The 14,543-nt window shown below is 52.2% G+C and overlaps 1 protein-coding gene across 1 annotated transcript in view; it reads right to left on the reverse strand.

Annotated features, from left to right (window-relative positions):
• Nucleotides 1-3,540: 3,540 nt before the first annotated feature.
• The window catches only part of ZZEF1 (zinc finger ZZ-type and EF-hand domain containing 1), a 114,168-nt gene continuing 103,165 nt past the window's right edge, over nucleotides 3,541-14,543 (reverse strand). The window contains 6 exon segments of the mRNA XM_047758051.1: nucleotides 3,541-6,213; nucleotides 8,453-8,524; nucleotides 9,056-9,209; nucleotides 12,159-12,324; nucleotides 12,741-12,839; nucleotides 12,998-13,166. Of these exon segments, the coding sequence (XP_047614007.1) occupies nucleotides 6,133-6,213; nucleotides 8,453-8,524; nucleotides 9,056-9,209; nucleotides 12,159-12,324; nucleotides 12,741-12,839; nucleotides 12,998-13,166 (741 nt within the window). The 3' untranslated portion in view covers nucleotides 3,541-6,132.

Genomic DNA, 14,543 nt, shown 5'->3' on the forward strand with positions numbered 1-14,543 from the left:
GATGCTGTTTATACGATACCTTGTTTTCGATCTCTGTCAACCTATTTGAATTTTACATCTAATTTCTTATCAGAGGCTTCCCTTGTTTAAGAAGCAGCCCCTCCTTCAGCAGAGACAGGAATGGGATGGCTGTTTATAGGAAGGCTGCTAAACCCGTCAGCTTTGTGACTGACATGTTTAGGATTCACATTTATCTATTTTATTTTTTCTACTATTGTATTTATTTTCATTTATTTATTTTGGCCATGCCTGCAGCATGTGGAAGTTCCCAGGCCAGGGACTAAACCTAAGCCACAGCAGCAACCCGTCACTGGAGTGAAAATGCTGGATCTTAACCTTCTGTGCCACAAAGGAATACCTATTAATTAATTAATTAATTAATTACTCTATCTATCTATCTTTTTAGGGCCGTACCCCGTGGCATATGGAAGGTCCCAGGCTAAGGGTATAATCCGAGCTGCAGTTGTCAGCAGGATCCAAGCCATGTCTGCAACCTACACCACAGCTCACGGCAACGCCGGATCGTTAACCCACTGAGCAAGGGCAGGGACCGAACCTGCAACCTCATGGTTCCTAGTCGGATTCGTTAACCACTGTGCCACGACGGGAACTCCTTTTTTGTTTTTAAATCACTTGGTTTTGGATGTTTCTCTCCACTTCTGCAGGGGGAATGTCTATACTCACTAATGGATGAGGGGCACCCTGCCGGGCAGGGAGCTGAGTGGTGGAGGAGATGTGTTGACTTGACCCACAGCAGTGTGCGGAGGTCTCCTTTCACATCTCCTGCCCAGTTGTCATGGATGTTGTGTTGCTCAGCAGTTCTGGACTGATAACCCGCAAACGCATGAGTCTCCCAAGTAGCTTTGTAAACATGAAGTTAAATCAAGCTCAGAAAACATCAGTTAACAACTCAGGGGAGCCTCACATGAAGAGACAGAGAGAGGCTCTTACCACTGGGGAGTCAGCGGTGGTCCACAGTCAGGTTGGAAAGAAGAGAACCATCACCTGGTTCTTGACATTCACCTTAGTGAAAGCCCAAGAGGGAAGCAGCGCAGGGGAGAGAGGCGGATGGTTGTGGGTGGGGGGTGGGGACAGACAGACACACTGACCTGGAATCTAGCTTTGCCTGGAGCCAGATGCAACTCTTGGGCTTTTCCGTTTTGTAAGTCAGTAAATTCTCTTTTAAGTTAAGCTAGTTTGGAGTGGGTTTAACTTGCAGCTGAAGAAATCCCAACAAATCCAGGGCAGTGCCTCCAAAGTTCGTCTGGAACCTCACTGAGCATGAGCAAAGCTGCATCTGCAAGACTCCCTAGAAAGGAGAAGAATAACTTGGTAACGGCTGCAGCTTAACGCCTTTGGTGGCTTGACTGGATACCATCAGAGACCTATTTACTTCAGAAATTTTTACATATCTGCCTTTCCGTATACCTTTCATGTTGATGAGACAGAACTACTTTTTTTCAAACTACTGGAGCTAAATTGTTGCATAAATTTGGGTCAGAATTGCTTTCATCTGCAAGAGACCAACCAGTAACATTCTCACACACAGACTCCCTCTCTCTCTCTCTCTCTCTCTCTCTCCCTCTCATGCACACATGCATGTCTGGAGCTTGGTGATTCTAGGGGTCATTCAGTGCCTAGTGTAATCGAGGGGTCAGGCTCTTCCTTCTTCGCCTCCTGTTTCTCCCCCGTGGCAGCGAGATTGCTGCAGGAGAGCCAAGCATTGCACGCTCTCATCAGTCGATGAACAGGGAACAGGAGGGGGTTGGGACAAAAATCCCTTCCCCAAAGCCTCCCAGCAGCTTCCGCTGAATTCTTTAGCCAGAACCGGGTCACACATGCACTGTGACTGTGGGAGGGGCTGAGAAAGTGAGCATTCAGCAATAGAAATGAGATTACCAACAGGGATTTAAACCAATTAGGACTTTCCTCAGGAGCTGGTGGAAGGTCCTACCTTTCTTGAGATTAAAGTATCTCTTGTTGGAGTTCCCATCGTGGTGCAGTGGTTAACGAATCCGACTAGGAACCATGAGGTTGCGGGTTTGATCCCTGCCCTTGCTCAGTGGGTTAAGGATCTGTCGTTGCTGTGAGCTGTGGTGTAGGTTGTAGGCGTGGCTCGTATCCCATGTTGCTGTGGCTGTGGTGTAGGCCGGTGGCTACGGCTCCGATTGGACCCCTAGCCTGGGAACCTCCATATGCCACGGGAGTGGCCCTAGAAAAGGCAAAAAGCCTAAATAAATAAAGTATCTCTTGTCACCACCTGCAAAAAAATTGAATTCTGTTAGCAGGGAAGGGGAGTGGGTGGGAAAGGGCAGTGAGTGACAGGGGCCACTGTACAGGGCTCACAGGGCCATGTTTAGATGGGCCCTCTATCTGGGAGCCTTGGTTTTTCACCGAGTGGTTTACAGCACACTGCTGATCTGTCCAGTGAGTGTTTGTTGAGTGAATGAGGGCGGGGCTGCCGTGGTGACAACTTTGGGGCTGGCCTGGCTCTGCCACCACTTCCTGTGGGATTCCAAGCTGACCTCTCACAGCTTCTAGTTCTTTCACAATTGAGGAGGCTTGGCTAGGGGCCTTCCATTTGTTTCCCTTCCATTGCAAAAGGCTCCCGTTCAACCTGCATTTGACCTCTGTGACCTTCTATTGTTTACGGGTGGGTTAATCTCAGCAGGCAAACTTTCCAGCCAAACAAAGGGAGCGGTCAAAGCAGCAGCGCAGGACTCAGACAGACAGAGCACTACACGGCCAGGCTCTCCAGACGGACTTTTCTTCGGAGAAAAGGCCCAGAGTGCTTGGGCCACGCTGTGAGAAGGCGAAAAAGGGCCCTAGAGGGAGACTTGGTGGCTGCACAGGCCGTGGGAGCGCCCAGTTCTGCTGAGCCTCAGGCTGATTCAGTTTCCTCGCTGGCCTCAGGGACAGTGAGGGCTGAGGCTGGGTCCTGGGTCCTGGGTCCTGGGCCCCGATTCCTTGGAAGGCAGTCTGGGGGCTTTAGGAGGATGTGTCAGATGCTTTCAGGCTGGAACAGATGGGTTTCGAAGCTTAGTTAAGTCCAGCTCCCACCAGGCTCTCTTCTCTAAATCAAAAGAAACAGCCTTTAGCACCAGGAATGTGGCTGAGGAGGGAAAAGAGCAATTAAGCAAAAAGCCGGAGACGTGAGGGAGGAAGAAGCACAAGACCACAGGACACGTGGACATTAGCCCCGTGTTTAGTTGGAAGCAGGTGCAGAGCCGCGTAAGGCGGAGACCTGTCCCCACCTCCTTGGGGTGTCCTGTGAGGGATGAAGGGTGTTCGGGGTGGGGCTGGAGAGGAGCACCGCCTGTGTGTGCTGAGCAGCCGTGCAGAGGTAGCGGGCGATGAGCCTAAGCCCCCAGATCGCGAGCCCGAGGGGAGGTGGGTCCCCGCAGCACTGTAGTCAGTGGGGAGGGGTATCGGAGCTGAAGAACCTCGGATTCCTTTCTACCCCCAGGCCTTGGGATTCTAGAAATTCCATCAGTTTGGGTTTGGGAGAAACTCCAAGTATCTTCTTCACAAGAGACACAGAAAGAGGGGAACGAGGCGGAGGGGGAAAGAGCCCACACACACGTGTACTTTTATATAGAATTTGTACAATATATTTCTCTTCATCTGCATATTTTACCCACAGCTTAACATCCTTTTTACAAGCTGAACTCACTCAGCTGATATAATCAAAATTCTTTCTTTCAACCAAATAAGAAAAATTCAAAATCGAAAACCCGTAAGAAAACAAATTAAAAACGATGATGAAAATAAGTCACTCCTCATTAGGAACAGCGTCTGTCTGTACAATATACATGGTTTGGAACAGATTTCTTTAGAGATTAGGCACATGTTTCCACAACACCTTCATTCCTGCCAGTTTCATCTCATTCCAGGCAGTCCCACCTCCTGAGAAGGATCAGAGGGATGGTGGTCTTGACGGAATTCACTTGCAGAAGCTGCTGGCCCGGCTGAGGACCAGGGGAGCGGGGCCTGGTTCGGCAGCGCCACCCAGTGGCTGGAAGCAGAGGCAGGCGGGGTGCAGGGGTGCCGGGCTGGGTGGGGCCCTGCCGGGCGAGAGCTGCAGTTGTGCACGAAGGGAAAACCGAGGCTTGTTCTATGCAAACTGAATCCAGAGAGACCAGAAGAGCAAGGGCGGTGTACAGGCAGAAGCCACGAGGAATCCCGCGGTTACGTAGTTTATCCTCTGGTGGAAGAATGGGGAGCAACGCTGGTGGCCGCTGCCACGAGGGGTGTGACCCCTGTCCTGCCCGTGGGTCCCCGTTCTGCTGTCCGTCTGAGGTATGAGAGGCGAGGGGGAGCCGTCAGAGCCCCAGCTCCGTGCATCTACCTTCCGGCAGCCCAGCTCGAGCCTGTGGCCGAGGCGCGCACCTCTCCTCTCCTCCCAAGCGAGGCTCTTCTCTGGGACTTCCCTCCTCGATGGGAGACCCGCCTGGCGGCACGGAGCGCGGGGCCTTCTCTGGGATGTGGGCAGAGCCAAAGATGAGAGAGGGGTTTCTACCAAGCTGGCAGCGCCCGTCTCCTCACACCCCGACCCTCTGGGAGACGGGGCCGCCCGGGCCTTGCCGACATCCAGGCGACGGGCTTCAGTTGACCGAGTTTCAGGACCTGTCCCATTTGTTTCTGTCTCCTTTGAATTCTCCCTTCCACAACAGCTCCACAGGCAGGGTGGGGCCAGGCTCAGAATCCACTTCTAGGGCTGCAGAAGGGTGCTGCACCCTGGCCTCCCGACCCAGAAGAAAAAAGGGCTCTTGCAGGAGGAAGCTCCTGGGCCCCAAAGAGGGGGCCTCCAAGGCCGTGGCAGTGCTGGCCCGCTCAGCTTGGCCCCGGCTGTGATGCACTTGGGGTTGGCCCTCCGTGGGGGACGTGCTCAGGCCCAGACTCCCCCCTGCTTAAATGGCAGCTGCCTCAGGCAGTCTGCAAGTGACAAGTCCCACGGAGGCTTATCCACAGCCCACGGGCCAACCCAGCCTTGCACGCCACAGCGTGGCTTTGGCAAGAGAATAATCAGCACTTCAGGGTAAGACTACAACCGTAAAAAGCAACATGGAAAAGAGCATTCATTAGAACTAACGTAGTTATTGCTAAACAAGTGACAGCTAAAGAACCACGGAGAGTCCCAGAGGTGGACGTGATGGATGACCACGACCATGGAGCAGAAACAAAATCATCATGTGGTGGTTTTTGTTTTTGTTTTTGTTTTTTTGTTTTTTTTACTTCTAAAATAAGATCTCTTCTGATTACATGTCAAGTCTTTAGGTACCGAAGCTAAAGCATATTCAAGTTCTGCGACTGTCAAATGAGCCAGTTTGCCCCCCTGCACGGCTGACCGTCGGTCACCCCCCGAGGCCCTCTCAGGGGAGTCAAGGTGGTTCTTTCTAAAAACATGAGGTGGAAACTAAACAAGTTAAAACAACAACTAAAAAAATGGGCCTGTGCCGGGAGCAGTGCACAGATGGACGTGCACGGTGGCTGCTGGCTGTTCCCAAGGGCACTTTTCTCACCAAGGATTTCTCTGGGACGCTGTGGCTATGCAGGGGCTAGTGCGGCAGTGGGTCCCCGACTGAATGCTGGGGACCAGGTGGGAACCAGGAGGGGCTTCCACCCGTTAGGGTTTGGAGACCAGCCTCAAGAAGCAAAAGCAAAAGAGGAGCTCCCAGGGTGGGCCGCTGCTGCTGGAGGTTCTGCTGAGGAAGGCAGCTCTGGGCAGATCCCATCGCCCCTGAAGGGCAAGTGCAGGCAGGTCCAGCTCAACGGAGACAGCTCTTTCCCGTGCAGCTATGGCCAGGCCTTCCTGGGGCTTTGGCTTCTGCAGGGACAGACCCTGGAGGAGGCAGGTCTCTGAGCAACCTTCTCAAGGGCCTCCTGCCTGGCCTTTCTTGATGATTCTGCAGGGCTCTGCTTATTCTCACATGCTATGGTATGTGCGGGTGCCTCGCCTGTGACACGGGAAGTTCTCGGAGACATGGCTGCTTAGCATTCGAGTCGGAGGAAGAGGAGTGCACAAGGAGAGCCAGGCACCGACGCCACGGGAGTCTTCCCGAATGAGTTCAGGCATCTGCTCTAAGATCCTCGTGGACAGGTGATCTGTCTCCATGCACGCCACACCAAGGGCTAACACTCGACATTCCAGAGGCGAGTGGCCTTGTTTGGGTAGTTGATGGCCAGGCTGATGGCAGCGATGTTCTGCAGAGCCTGTGGAGGAGAAGGAGTCATCAGCAATGTCAAGAACCAGCCACGTGCTGGGTCATGAAGTGCTGACAGAACGAGGTCCTGCGCTGAGCACTTGAGGGGGGCAGGGGAGAAGCAGATGCGGGTCAGATGGGGCTCCCCTCACCCGGGGGACCACAGTCTAGAGTGAAAGACAAAGCAATTGAGACTACATGAAGAGCCCAGAGGTAAGGCAGGACCATCGCTGCTTCAAGAGAAAAGCAGGTGTGATGCTGGGGCCTCAGAGGACGCATCCGCGGGGCGGAGGTGGGGCCTGGGAACGCGCCCTAGGGAAAGGGAACAGCGGCACAGAGGTACAGAAGGGAGGAGACAGTCAGTGCGGGGACCCTGGAAGGAACGGTGGGAAGACGCTGGGAAGGCAGATGCCCCGGAGCCAGGCCAAGGGTGGTCTCCGAGCTGCGGCAGGAGGAGGAGGAGGCAGGGAGAAGAGGCGGAACGTGGGCCCAGCAGAGTGGACAGACCGTGGGGCCGGTCAGAGCGGGGGTGAGGAGACGAGACACAGGGACAGGCACGAGGGAAGAGCCTACAGGAATACGCTACTGGGGTCAAGATGGTCAAACGTCAAGACCCCAGGCCTGGTGGCAGCAGTGGCAGCAGTGCTGGCAGGCATCCGTTAGGAGGGGAGGGGGTTCTCCTCTGCCTGCAGGTCTCAGGAGAATCCACACAGACCCTTTGGCAGAGGATGAGGGGAGGAGGCAGAAGGACTGTAGGTTCACCGAGAAAACCTGCAGGAACAGAATTGGGGGGTCTGGCCAGGAGTCCCAACCGGAGCCAATCTCTCCCTTCTCTGAGCCTCGGCGCCCGATCCTGACACTGTGGACACAGCCCCCTGGCTCTGCCACATCCAAGGACTCTGTGAGCCTGGGGTTCACAAATGTACCTGGGGCCTGGGGGTTCCCCAGACCCTTTCAGGGGCTCTCTTTGCATCGTGACAACCACCTCCACAAAAACACCGAGACATTATTTTGCCTTTTTTACTTTCATCCTCTCACAAGTATACAGTGGAGTTTTCCAGAGGCTACTGTGTGGGATAATACAACAAGTGGATGCGGAAGCAGCTGTGTGAATTCAGCTGCTTCTATTAGCACAGTAATGACATTAATGAGATCTGAAAAAATGGGAAACAATGCCACCTTTTCAAACATTATTTTGTTTTGAAAAATATAGTTGTTTTTCACAACTGTAATGTTAAGATAGAATGGGTTTATTATTACTATTATTTGCTTTTTGCTTAGGGCCGCACCCGCAGCATATGGAGATGCCTAGGCTAGGGGTCAAATTGGAGCTGTAGTCGCCGGCCTACACCACAGCCACAGCAACACAGGATCCGAGCTGCGTTGAGACCTACACCACAGCTCACGGCAATGCCGGATCCCTAACACACTGAGCAAGGCCAGGGATCAAACCCACAACCTATGGTTCATAGATTTGTTTCCACTGTGCCACGATGGGAACTCCAGTTTGTTATTTTTAAAAATAAATTGAGAAATGCGTTTAACATTTTAATTTTTAATTTCTAAATTTAAAATCTAATTTAGGAGTTCTTGTCACGGCACAGCAGAAAGGAATCCGACTAGGAACCATGAGGTCGTGGATTCGATCCCTGGCCTTGCTCAGTGGGTTAAGGATCCAGCATTGCTGTGAGCTGTGCTGTAAGTCGCAGACCAGCTTGGGTCTGATGTTGCTGTGGCTGTGGTGTAGTCTGGCAGCAACAGCTCCAATTAGACCCCTAGCCTGGGAACCTCCATATGCCACGGGTGTGGCCCTAAAAAAGACAAAATAAATAAGTAAATAAAATCTAATGTAATTTTTAGTGGTATGTATCAATATATATAATGTACATAAACAAAAGCTTTTGGAGACCTTTGATAATTTCAAAGCATAAAGGGCCCCTGAGACCCAGCAGCTGTCAGGGAGGAGTTCTCCTACCAGGGAAAAAAGTTACATCCAAAAATATCTGAAATCCAACTCCATGGAAACTTCAGGGATCAGCCAAACTGTAAATTTAAGGCCCTGGTTGTTTGGTTTAAAGGACACGTATTCCTGCTAGTGTCTACTGACCCGCAGTTTAATATGAATGACACTGATAAATGGGGCTCGGCTGCTCTCTTGGACCTCAGCAGGAAGTGGCTGACTCAAAACAGAGCTCCGTGCAAACCCGGGCTGCTCGGGGTGGGGGCGGGACAGCCGCAGGGAGGGGTACCTGTGCCGCGCAGCGGAGAAGGTGGTCGTCGGTGGTCAAGGCCAGCAGGTAATCCTGCAGCAGGCCGAGCTCCTGCGGAGAGAGCAGGGTGCAGCTGTAAGGGGCCGGCTCCGAGGGGACACCCACCCACGACCCACGACCCCAGAAGCCTCAGGTGGGATCATCGCTGCTTGCTCTGCTGGACACCTCACTGCCCACCTCCCTGCCTCCGGGAGAAGGGAGCCCGTCTTCTCACTATAAAACGAGAGGATGGGCTAGAGAACTTGGAAAGGCCCTTTTACCTCCCACGTCAATGCGTCTATTGTGCTGCGGGAGGGAAAAGACGAGGGAGGAGAAAGAACCCATCAGTTTATCTGCCCAAACTCACTGCTGTCAAGGGCTGATCCAGGGCAGTTTTCCCTTTGGCGTCAGGCCTGAATAAACAAGCAACCTCGGGGCAGACCCAGCAGCTCCCCAGGGCAGGGAGAGGGGCCCACAGACTCCAGGCCACGCCTGCCTGTCCCCCGAACCCCACCCGTCCATGACACCCCAGCGTTCAAAGAAGGCCGTGATCCGAGGCCCGGCCTGGCCCTGGAACCTGAGAGGAGGCAGGGAGGCCCTCACCTGGGCGCGGTTCTCAGTGACGAAGAAGAGCTCGGTGAGGGCCCGGTGCAAGGGCAGCAGGATGCCAGGCTGGGTCACGTCCTCAAACAGGCTGTACTCCATTTGGGTGAAGAGCTGCCACAGGGGCTTCAGCAGCGTGAGGTCACAGAGGTCGCTGTTGGAGGAAGGATGCGGTTTGCTGGGACCACGCTGGTCAGACAGACAGAGGGGAGCAGCTGGGAGCTGACGCTCCCCCGACCCATCTAGTGAAGTCAGTGCACCACGGTCCCACTCACCTTCCCCTAAAACAGCCCCGCAACAGTCAAAGGAGAAAAGGGCCAGAACCTTGCCACCAAACCAGGGCTCCAGGGCAAAGGAGATCCTGAAGCACCTTCATGTAAATCAACTGCGCATCTTCAAAACCGGTTAAGAAGCACTTTCAATGACAGCGGAAAAAATCTCAAGATAAACGTTCAGTGGAAAAGGGCAAGATATGCAACATAAAATGTGAAACTTAAAAAAGCTGCATATATAGTAGATCTAATGATTTTTTTGGCTTTGAATATGAAAAGCAAAAATAAACAAGTGGAACGATATCAAACTAAAAAGCTTCCCTACAAGGGAAACAGAGTGAAAAGGCCTCCTATGGACCACGAGGAGGAATTTGCAAACCACCTATCTGATAAGGAGTTAATATTCAAAATATACAAGGGACTCACACAACTCAATAGCAAATAATCAACTCCATTAAAAAGAGCAGCAAAGGACCTAAAGAGACATCCTTTCAAAGAAGGCACATGTATGGTCCGCAGGTACACAAAAAAGTGCTCAACGTCACTCATCACTGGGCGGGGGGGGACACAAATCAAAACCACAATGAGATATCACCTCAGCTGTGCTAGGAGGGCTCCTGTCAAAAGAGAAGAGATAGCAAATGCTGGCAAGGATGTGGAGAAAAGAGAGAGCCTTTGTACACTGTTGGGTGGGAATATAAGCTGGTACAGCCACTATGCAAAACAGAACGGAGGTTCCTCAAAAAATTAAAGTCAGAACCACCAAGTGGCCCAGCAATCCTACCTCTGGGTGTATCCAAAAGAAATGAAGTCATGACCTCAAAGAGATTATCAGTGCTCCTGTGTTCACTGCAGCATTATTCCCAACAGCCAAGGTATGGAAACGACAGAAGTGTCTACCGATGGATGAATTAAGAAAGAAAATGTGGTGCACACAATGCAGTATTATGCAGCTATGACAGAGAAGGAGATCCTGCTACTTCCAACAACACAGATGAACACGGAGGCATCATGTTACGTGAAATAGGCTAGATCAACAGACACAAATACTGCATGGTATCACTTATGTGCAGAATCCAAACAAAGTCAAACCTATAGACGCAGAGTTAGAATGGTGGCTGCCGGGAGCTGGGAAGGAGGGAAAGGGTTTGGTGACTAGATGAACAGGCCGGAGGACCTACTACACAACACAGTGGCTACAGTTGACAACCGTGTACAATGCCACGACATTTAACAGAGAGTGACATTTAAGTGTTGTCACATACCCAAAAATGGTAAACACATGAGGTGACAGGTGTGTTAGCTAACTCGCTTCTGGGGATCCTTTCACAGTGTGTAATGTTTATCGTATCATTACATTCTACACTTTAAATACATGACAACCTTGTCAATTATACTTCAATAAGCCTGGGGGAAAAAATAAACTAAGTCTAAAATTTATCTGGGGGGAGTTCCCGTCGTGGCGCAGTGGTTAACGAATCCGACTAGGAACCATGAGGTTGCGGGTTCGATCCCTGGCCTTGCCCAGTGGGTTAAGGATCTGGCATTGCCGTGAGCTGTGGTGTGGGTTGCAGACGCGGCTGTGGCGTAGGCCGGCAGCTACAGCTCCAATTGGACCCCTAGCCTGGGAACCTCCATATGCCGCAGGAGCAGCCCAGGAAACGGCAAAAAGACAAAAAAATAAAATAAAAAATAATAAAAAAATAAAAGAAAATGTATCTGGGGAATTCCCATTGTGGCGCAGCAGAAACAAACCCAACTAGTAGCCATAAGGATGTGGGTTCGACCCCTGGCCTCTGTCAGTGGGTTAAGGATCCGGTGATACTATGAGCTGTGGTGTAGGTCATAGACGTGGCTTGCATCTGGCGTGGCTGGGGCTGTGGCGTAGGCCAGCAGCTACAGCTCCAATGAGACCCCTAGCCTGGGAACCTCCACATGCCGCAAGTGTGGCCCTAAGAAGCAATCAATCAATCAATCAATCAATCAAATGTATCTGGACATGTAGAGTCAAAATAGCCAAGACAACCCTGAAGGTGAAGAACCAGGCTGAAGGATTTATACCGTTAGATACATAAATGTGTTATAAAGCTACAACATACAAGACAGTGTGATCCTGGCACAAAGATAACCAGGAAGACCCACGGCACAAGAGCAACTAGAAGTGGAGCCAGGTGTGTATGGACACCTTCTCTGTGACAAAGAGGGGCACCGGAGTGTGGTGAGGGGAGCGGTGGGCTTTAGAGCCAGCTGGAGATCCATGTGAGAAAGAAACAAATCTTCAAACCACGCTCTAAAATTCTTTCTGTGTGGACTGTAGACCTCAACGTGAAAGGAAAAACAATCACGTGTCATCTTCATGACCCCGAGGTCAAGTAAGGAAACACATCCTGGACAGGACAATGAAAGCACTACCCTGAAGGAAATGAACTACGAGACATTCAAATAGAAACTTCTTTTCGGAGTTCCCGTCGTGGCGCAGTGGTTAACGAATGTGACTAGGAACCATGAGGTTGCGGGTTCGGTCCCTGCCCTTGCTCAGTGGGTTAACGATCCGGCGTTGCTGTGAGCTGTGGTGTAGGTTGCAGACGCGGCTCGGATCCCGCGTTGCTGTGGCTGTGGCGTAGGCCAGTGGCTACGGCTCTGATTCGACCCCTAGCCTGGGAACCTCCATATGCTTCGGGAGCGGCCCAAGAAATAGCAAAAAGACAAAAAAAAAAAAAAGAAACTTCTTTTCATCAATGGTTCCACTAACAGAGAGAAATGGCAAAGTGCATGGAGCCATATTCACAACATAACGCCCAGCAAAGGACCCTATCTGGAAGGCGGCTGACCTGTGGCTGCAGCATCGCACAATCCTCAGAAGTAGGTGGATGGCTTTTAACCGCTGATGACCAGTCTGGCGACAGGCCACTCCCACCAGCCATTCCCAAATCTTGGCCAACGGGAGGTGTGGCACAACTCTTTCTTCCGACAGCATCTGCTTCAGAATCTCGAATCCTGGCAACCCCCACAAAACACAGACATTTAAAAAACATAAACGACTCAAGTTCTAATAAACAGGACAAAACCATGGTGATCATTTAGATTTTGTTTGAAATTATGCCTTTTGTAAAAGCAACATAGGTTCACTTTCACTTCCTCCTTTTTGCAAAATTTCCCTGGCACTTCTAAGAGAAGGAGCATCTCTTCTAGCTCTTGACAGGTGGCTCTTCTATCTCACCATGCACGTCACAGCGAGCCAAGCCCAGCACATTCAAGAGTGCCATGCGTAGGGCTTGTGAGGCAAATTCATGGACGTCTCAGAGAAAAGCACCTGCTCTGATTTTAACAAAGACCAGTGACGTGACGGCACCTACATGCACAGAGTGTCCTGGGCAGGGAGAGCACACCAAGGGAAAGCCCGGAGCACATACCTGTCTGGAATCGCCCCAGGTGTCCAGCCGTCACAGTGAATTTGTAGCCCCACTCGGTGTTGCTCATGTCGGAGGTGAAGCGGTAATACAGAGTGTCTCCTGGCACACAAGAATCAGAAGGTCAGGCCACTGCAGCAACAGGGAAAGGGCAAGTGAGGGGGCGCCACTGAAACAGGGTAAAGCCACTGTGAAATCCTCCGACTGCTTCCCTTTTCAGTACTTAAGGTTAAGAGTCTAGAAAACTAAGTATTTACTACCTGGAAGCTCAAAATCTTTCCACTTCTGTTGAGACCCGCTGAAATTGTGTCGATCCTGCTGAAAGTCACTGCTGCTGGACATGGCCAGTTCGTCACAGCCTTCCTCCGTATTGCACTGAGGATCGAATTTGATTGAGAGGTAGATGGCACCAGGAATGTGAACTTTATCCTAGGAGGGGAAACAAGGACACTCCTGTCACTGCTGGTCCCTGGACAGTCACTGAGGGCTTCCTCCTGCCGAGTCCTGCGGGTGAAACTGGGCACATAAGAATGGTGGGCCTCAGCCCCTGCCCTCCAGGAACTCTCAGCCCACCTGGGCCGGGGAGCACGCATACCGGCTGCAAACACAGCAGGAAAGACACTAGCGCAGACTGCAGACAGGGCATGGCTTTGGGGGCGGGGACAGGAAAGAGTCCCAGGGCAGGGCTGCTCAGGTTGCTGCAAAGAGAGAGGAGGCGGAGGAAGAGGGGCCTGTCGGGGGAGGAGGCAGGTGAGAGGGGGACGTGAGCGCGTGTGGCAGCGCTTCAGGCGGAGGAAAGAGCACTGGCAGGTCCGATACGTCCAGGGAACAGGAAGGAGCTTGCTGAGTCTGAGGCAGGGTGAGCTTTACGTGCACATAGGCTTGGGAGGTGGGGACAGGGATGAGGTGACCATGGAGAGACCGGCAGGGCACATCGTGAAGGCCCTGTGTGTCGAAGGGAGGCGTGTAGACTTCGTCTGGACAGCAGGGGGAGCCCAGGGGAGGGTGTCACCAGGAGACCGCCTGGACTGGGTGCCTGCTGTGCTGAGATCACTGGGGCAGCTGGTGTGCAGCAAGGGGGGAGACCAGCTGTGGGGCGTCAGCGAGGAGCTCCTAGAGGCACCCAGAGAAGGAGAGGAGTCAGGGCAGCAGAGGAGGTGAGGGGATGCCTGGGAGGCAGAACTCTGTAGCTCACTAGATGTGTCTCCGTGGGGCCAGCGGCCGGGAACCGGGGAGAGAAGAGGCTTAGAAGGAAGAGAGAGGAGGCTTGTACTCCACCAAAAAGAATCTCAGCTGGGCGACAACCACATTCTAGATTAGTTTCTCTGTCACCCACCACTGCTGCTCTAGTGTGTCATTCACACAGAAGCTTGTGCCTTGCCAGCTCCAACGTTTTGAAAAGAGCTAAAGAAATGCAAGTGGCACCAAGTCACTGAGAATAACTGCGGCTGCCCCACTCCTGCCTCGTCCAAACGCCTACCTCTCTCTGTCCAGGTACAAAGTCAAGGATGGAAAAGATGAGGCTTTTCAGTTCAGGGTAATTAGACAAAGGGATGGGAGTCGCCATGGTGTGGCCAGGTCATTAGGAGATGGAGAGTGAGGGCTGAACCCAGATCCACACTCAGCGTCTCTGCCAGAGATGCCAAGGCCTCACTCCACGGAACTTGCTGCAGGAAAGGCAAACTCTCCTCCAGGGCCAGGTGGCCCAGTGTTTTCCATTCAAACAAAGTCAGGAGAAGAAAGGGCTTGTTTGTACAGACTCCCTGGACTGGCTTCAGGGAGGCTGACTGCTGCTTAGACAGGAAG

This window comes from Phacochoerus africanus, chromosome 14 (assembly GCF_016906955.1).
Source record: "Phacochoerus africanus isolate WHEZ1 chromosome 14, ROS_Pafr_v1, whole genome shotgun sequence".
In the NCBI taxonomy this organism is placed as follows: Eukaryota; Metazoa; Chordata; class Mammalia; order Artiodactyla; family Suidae; genus Phacochoerus; species Phacochoerus africanus.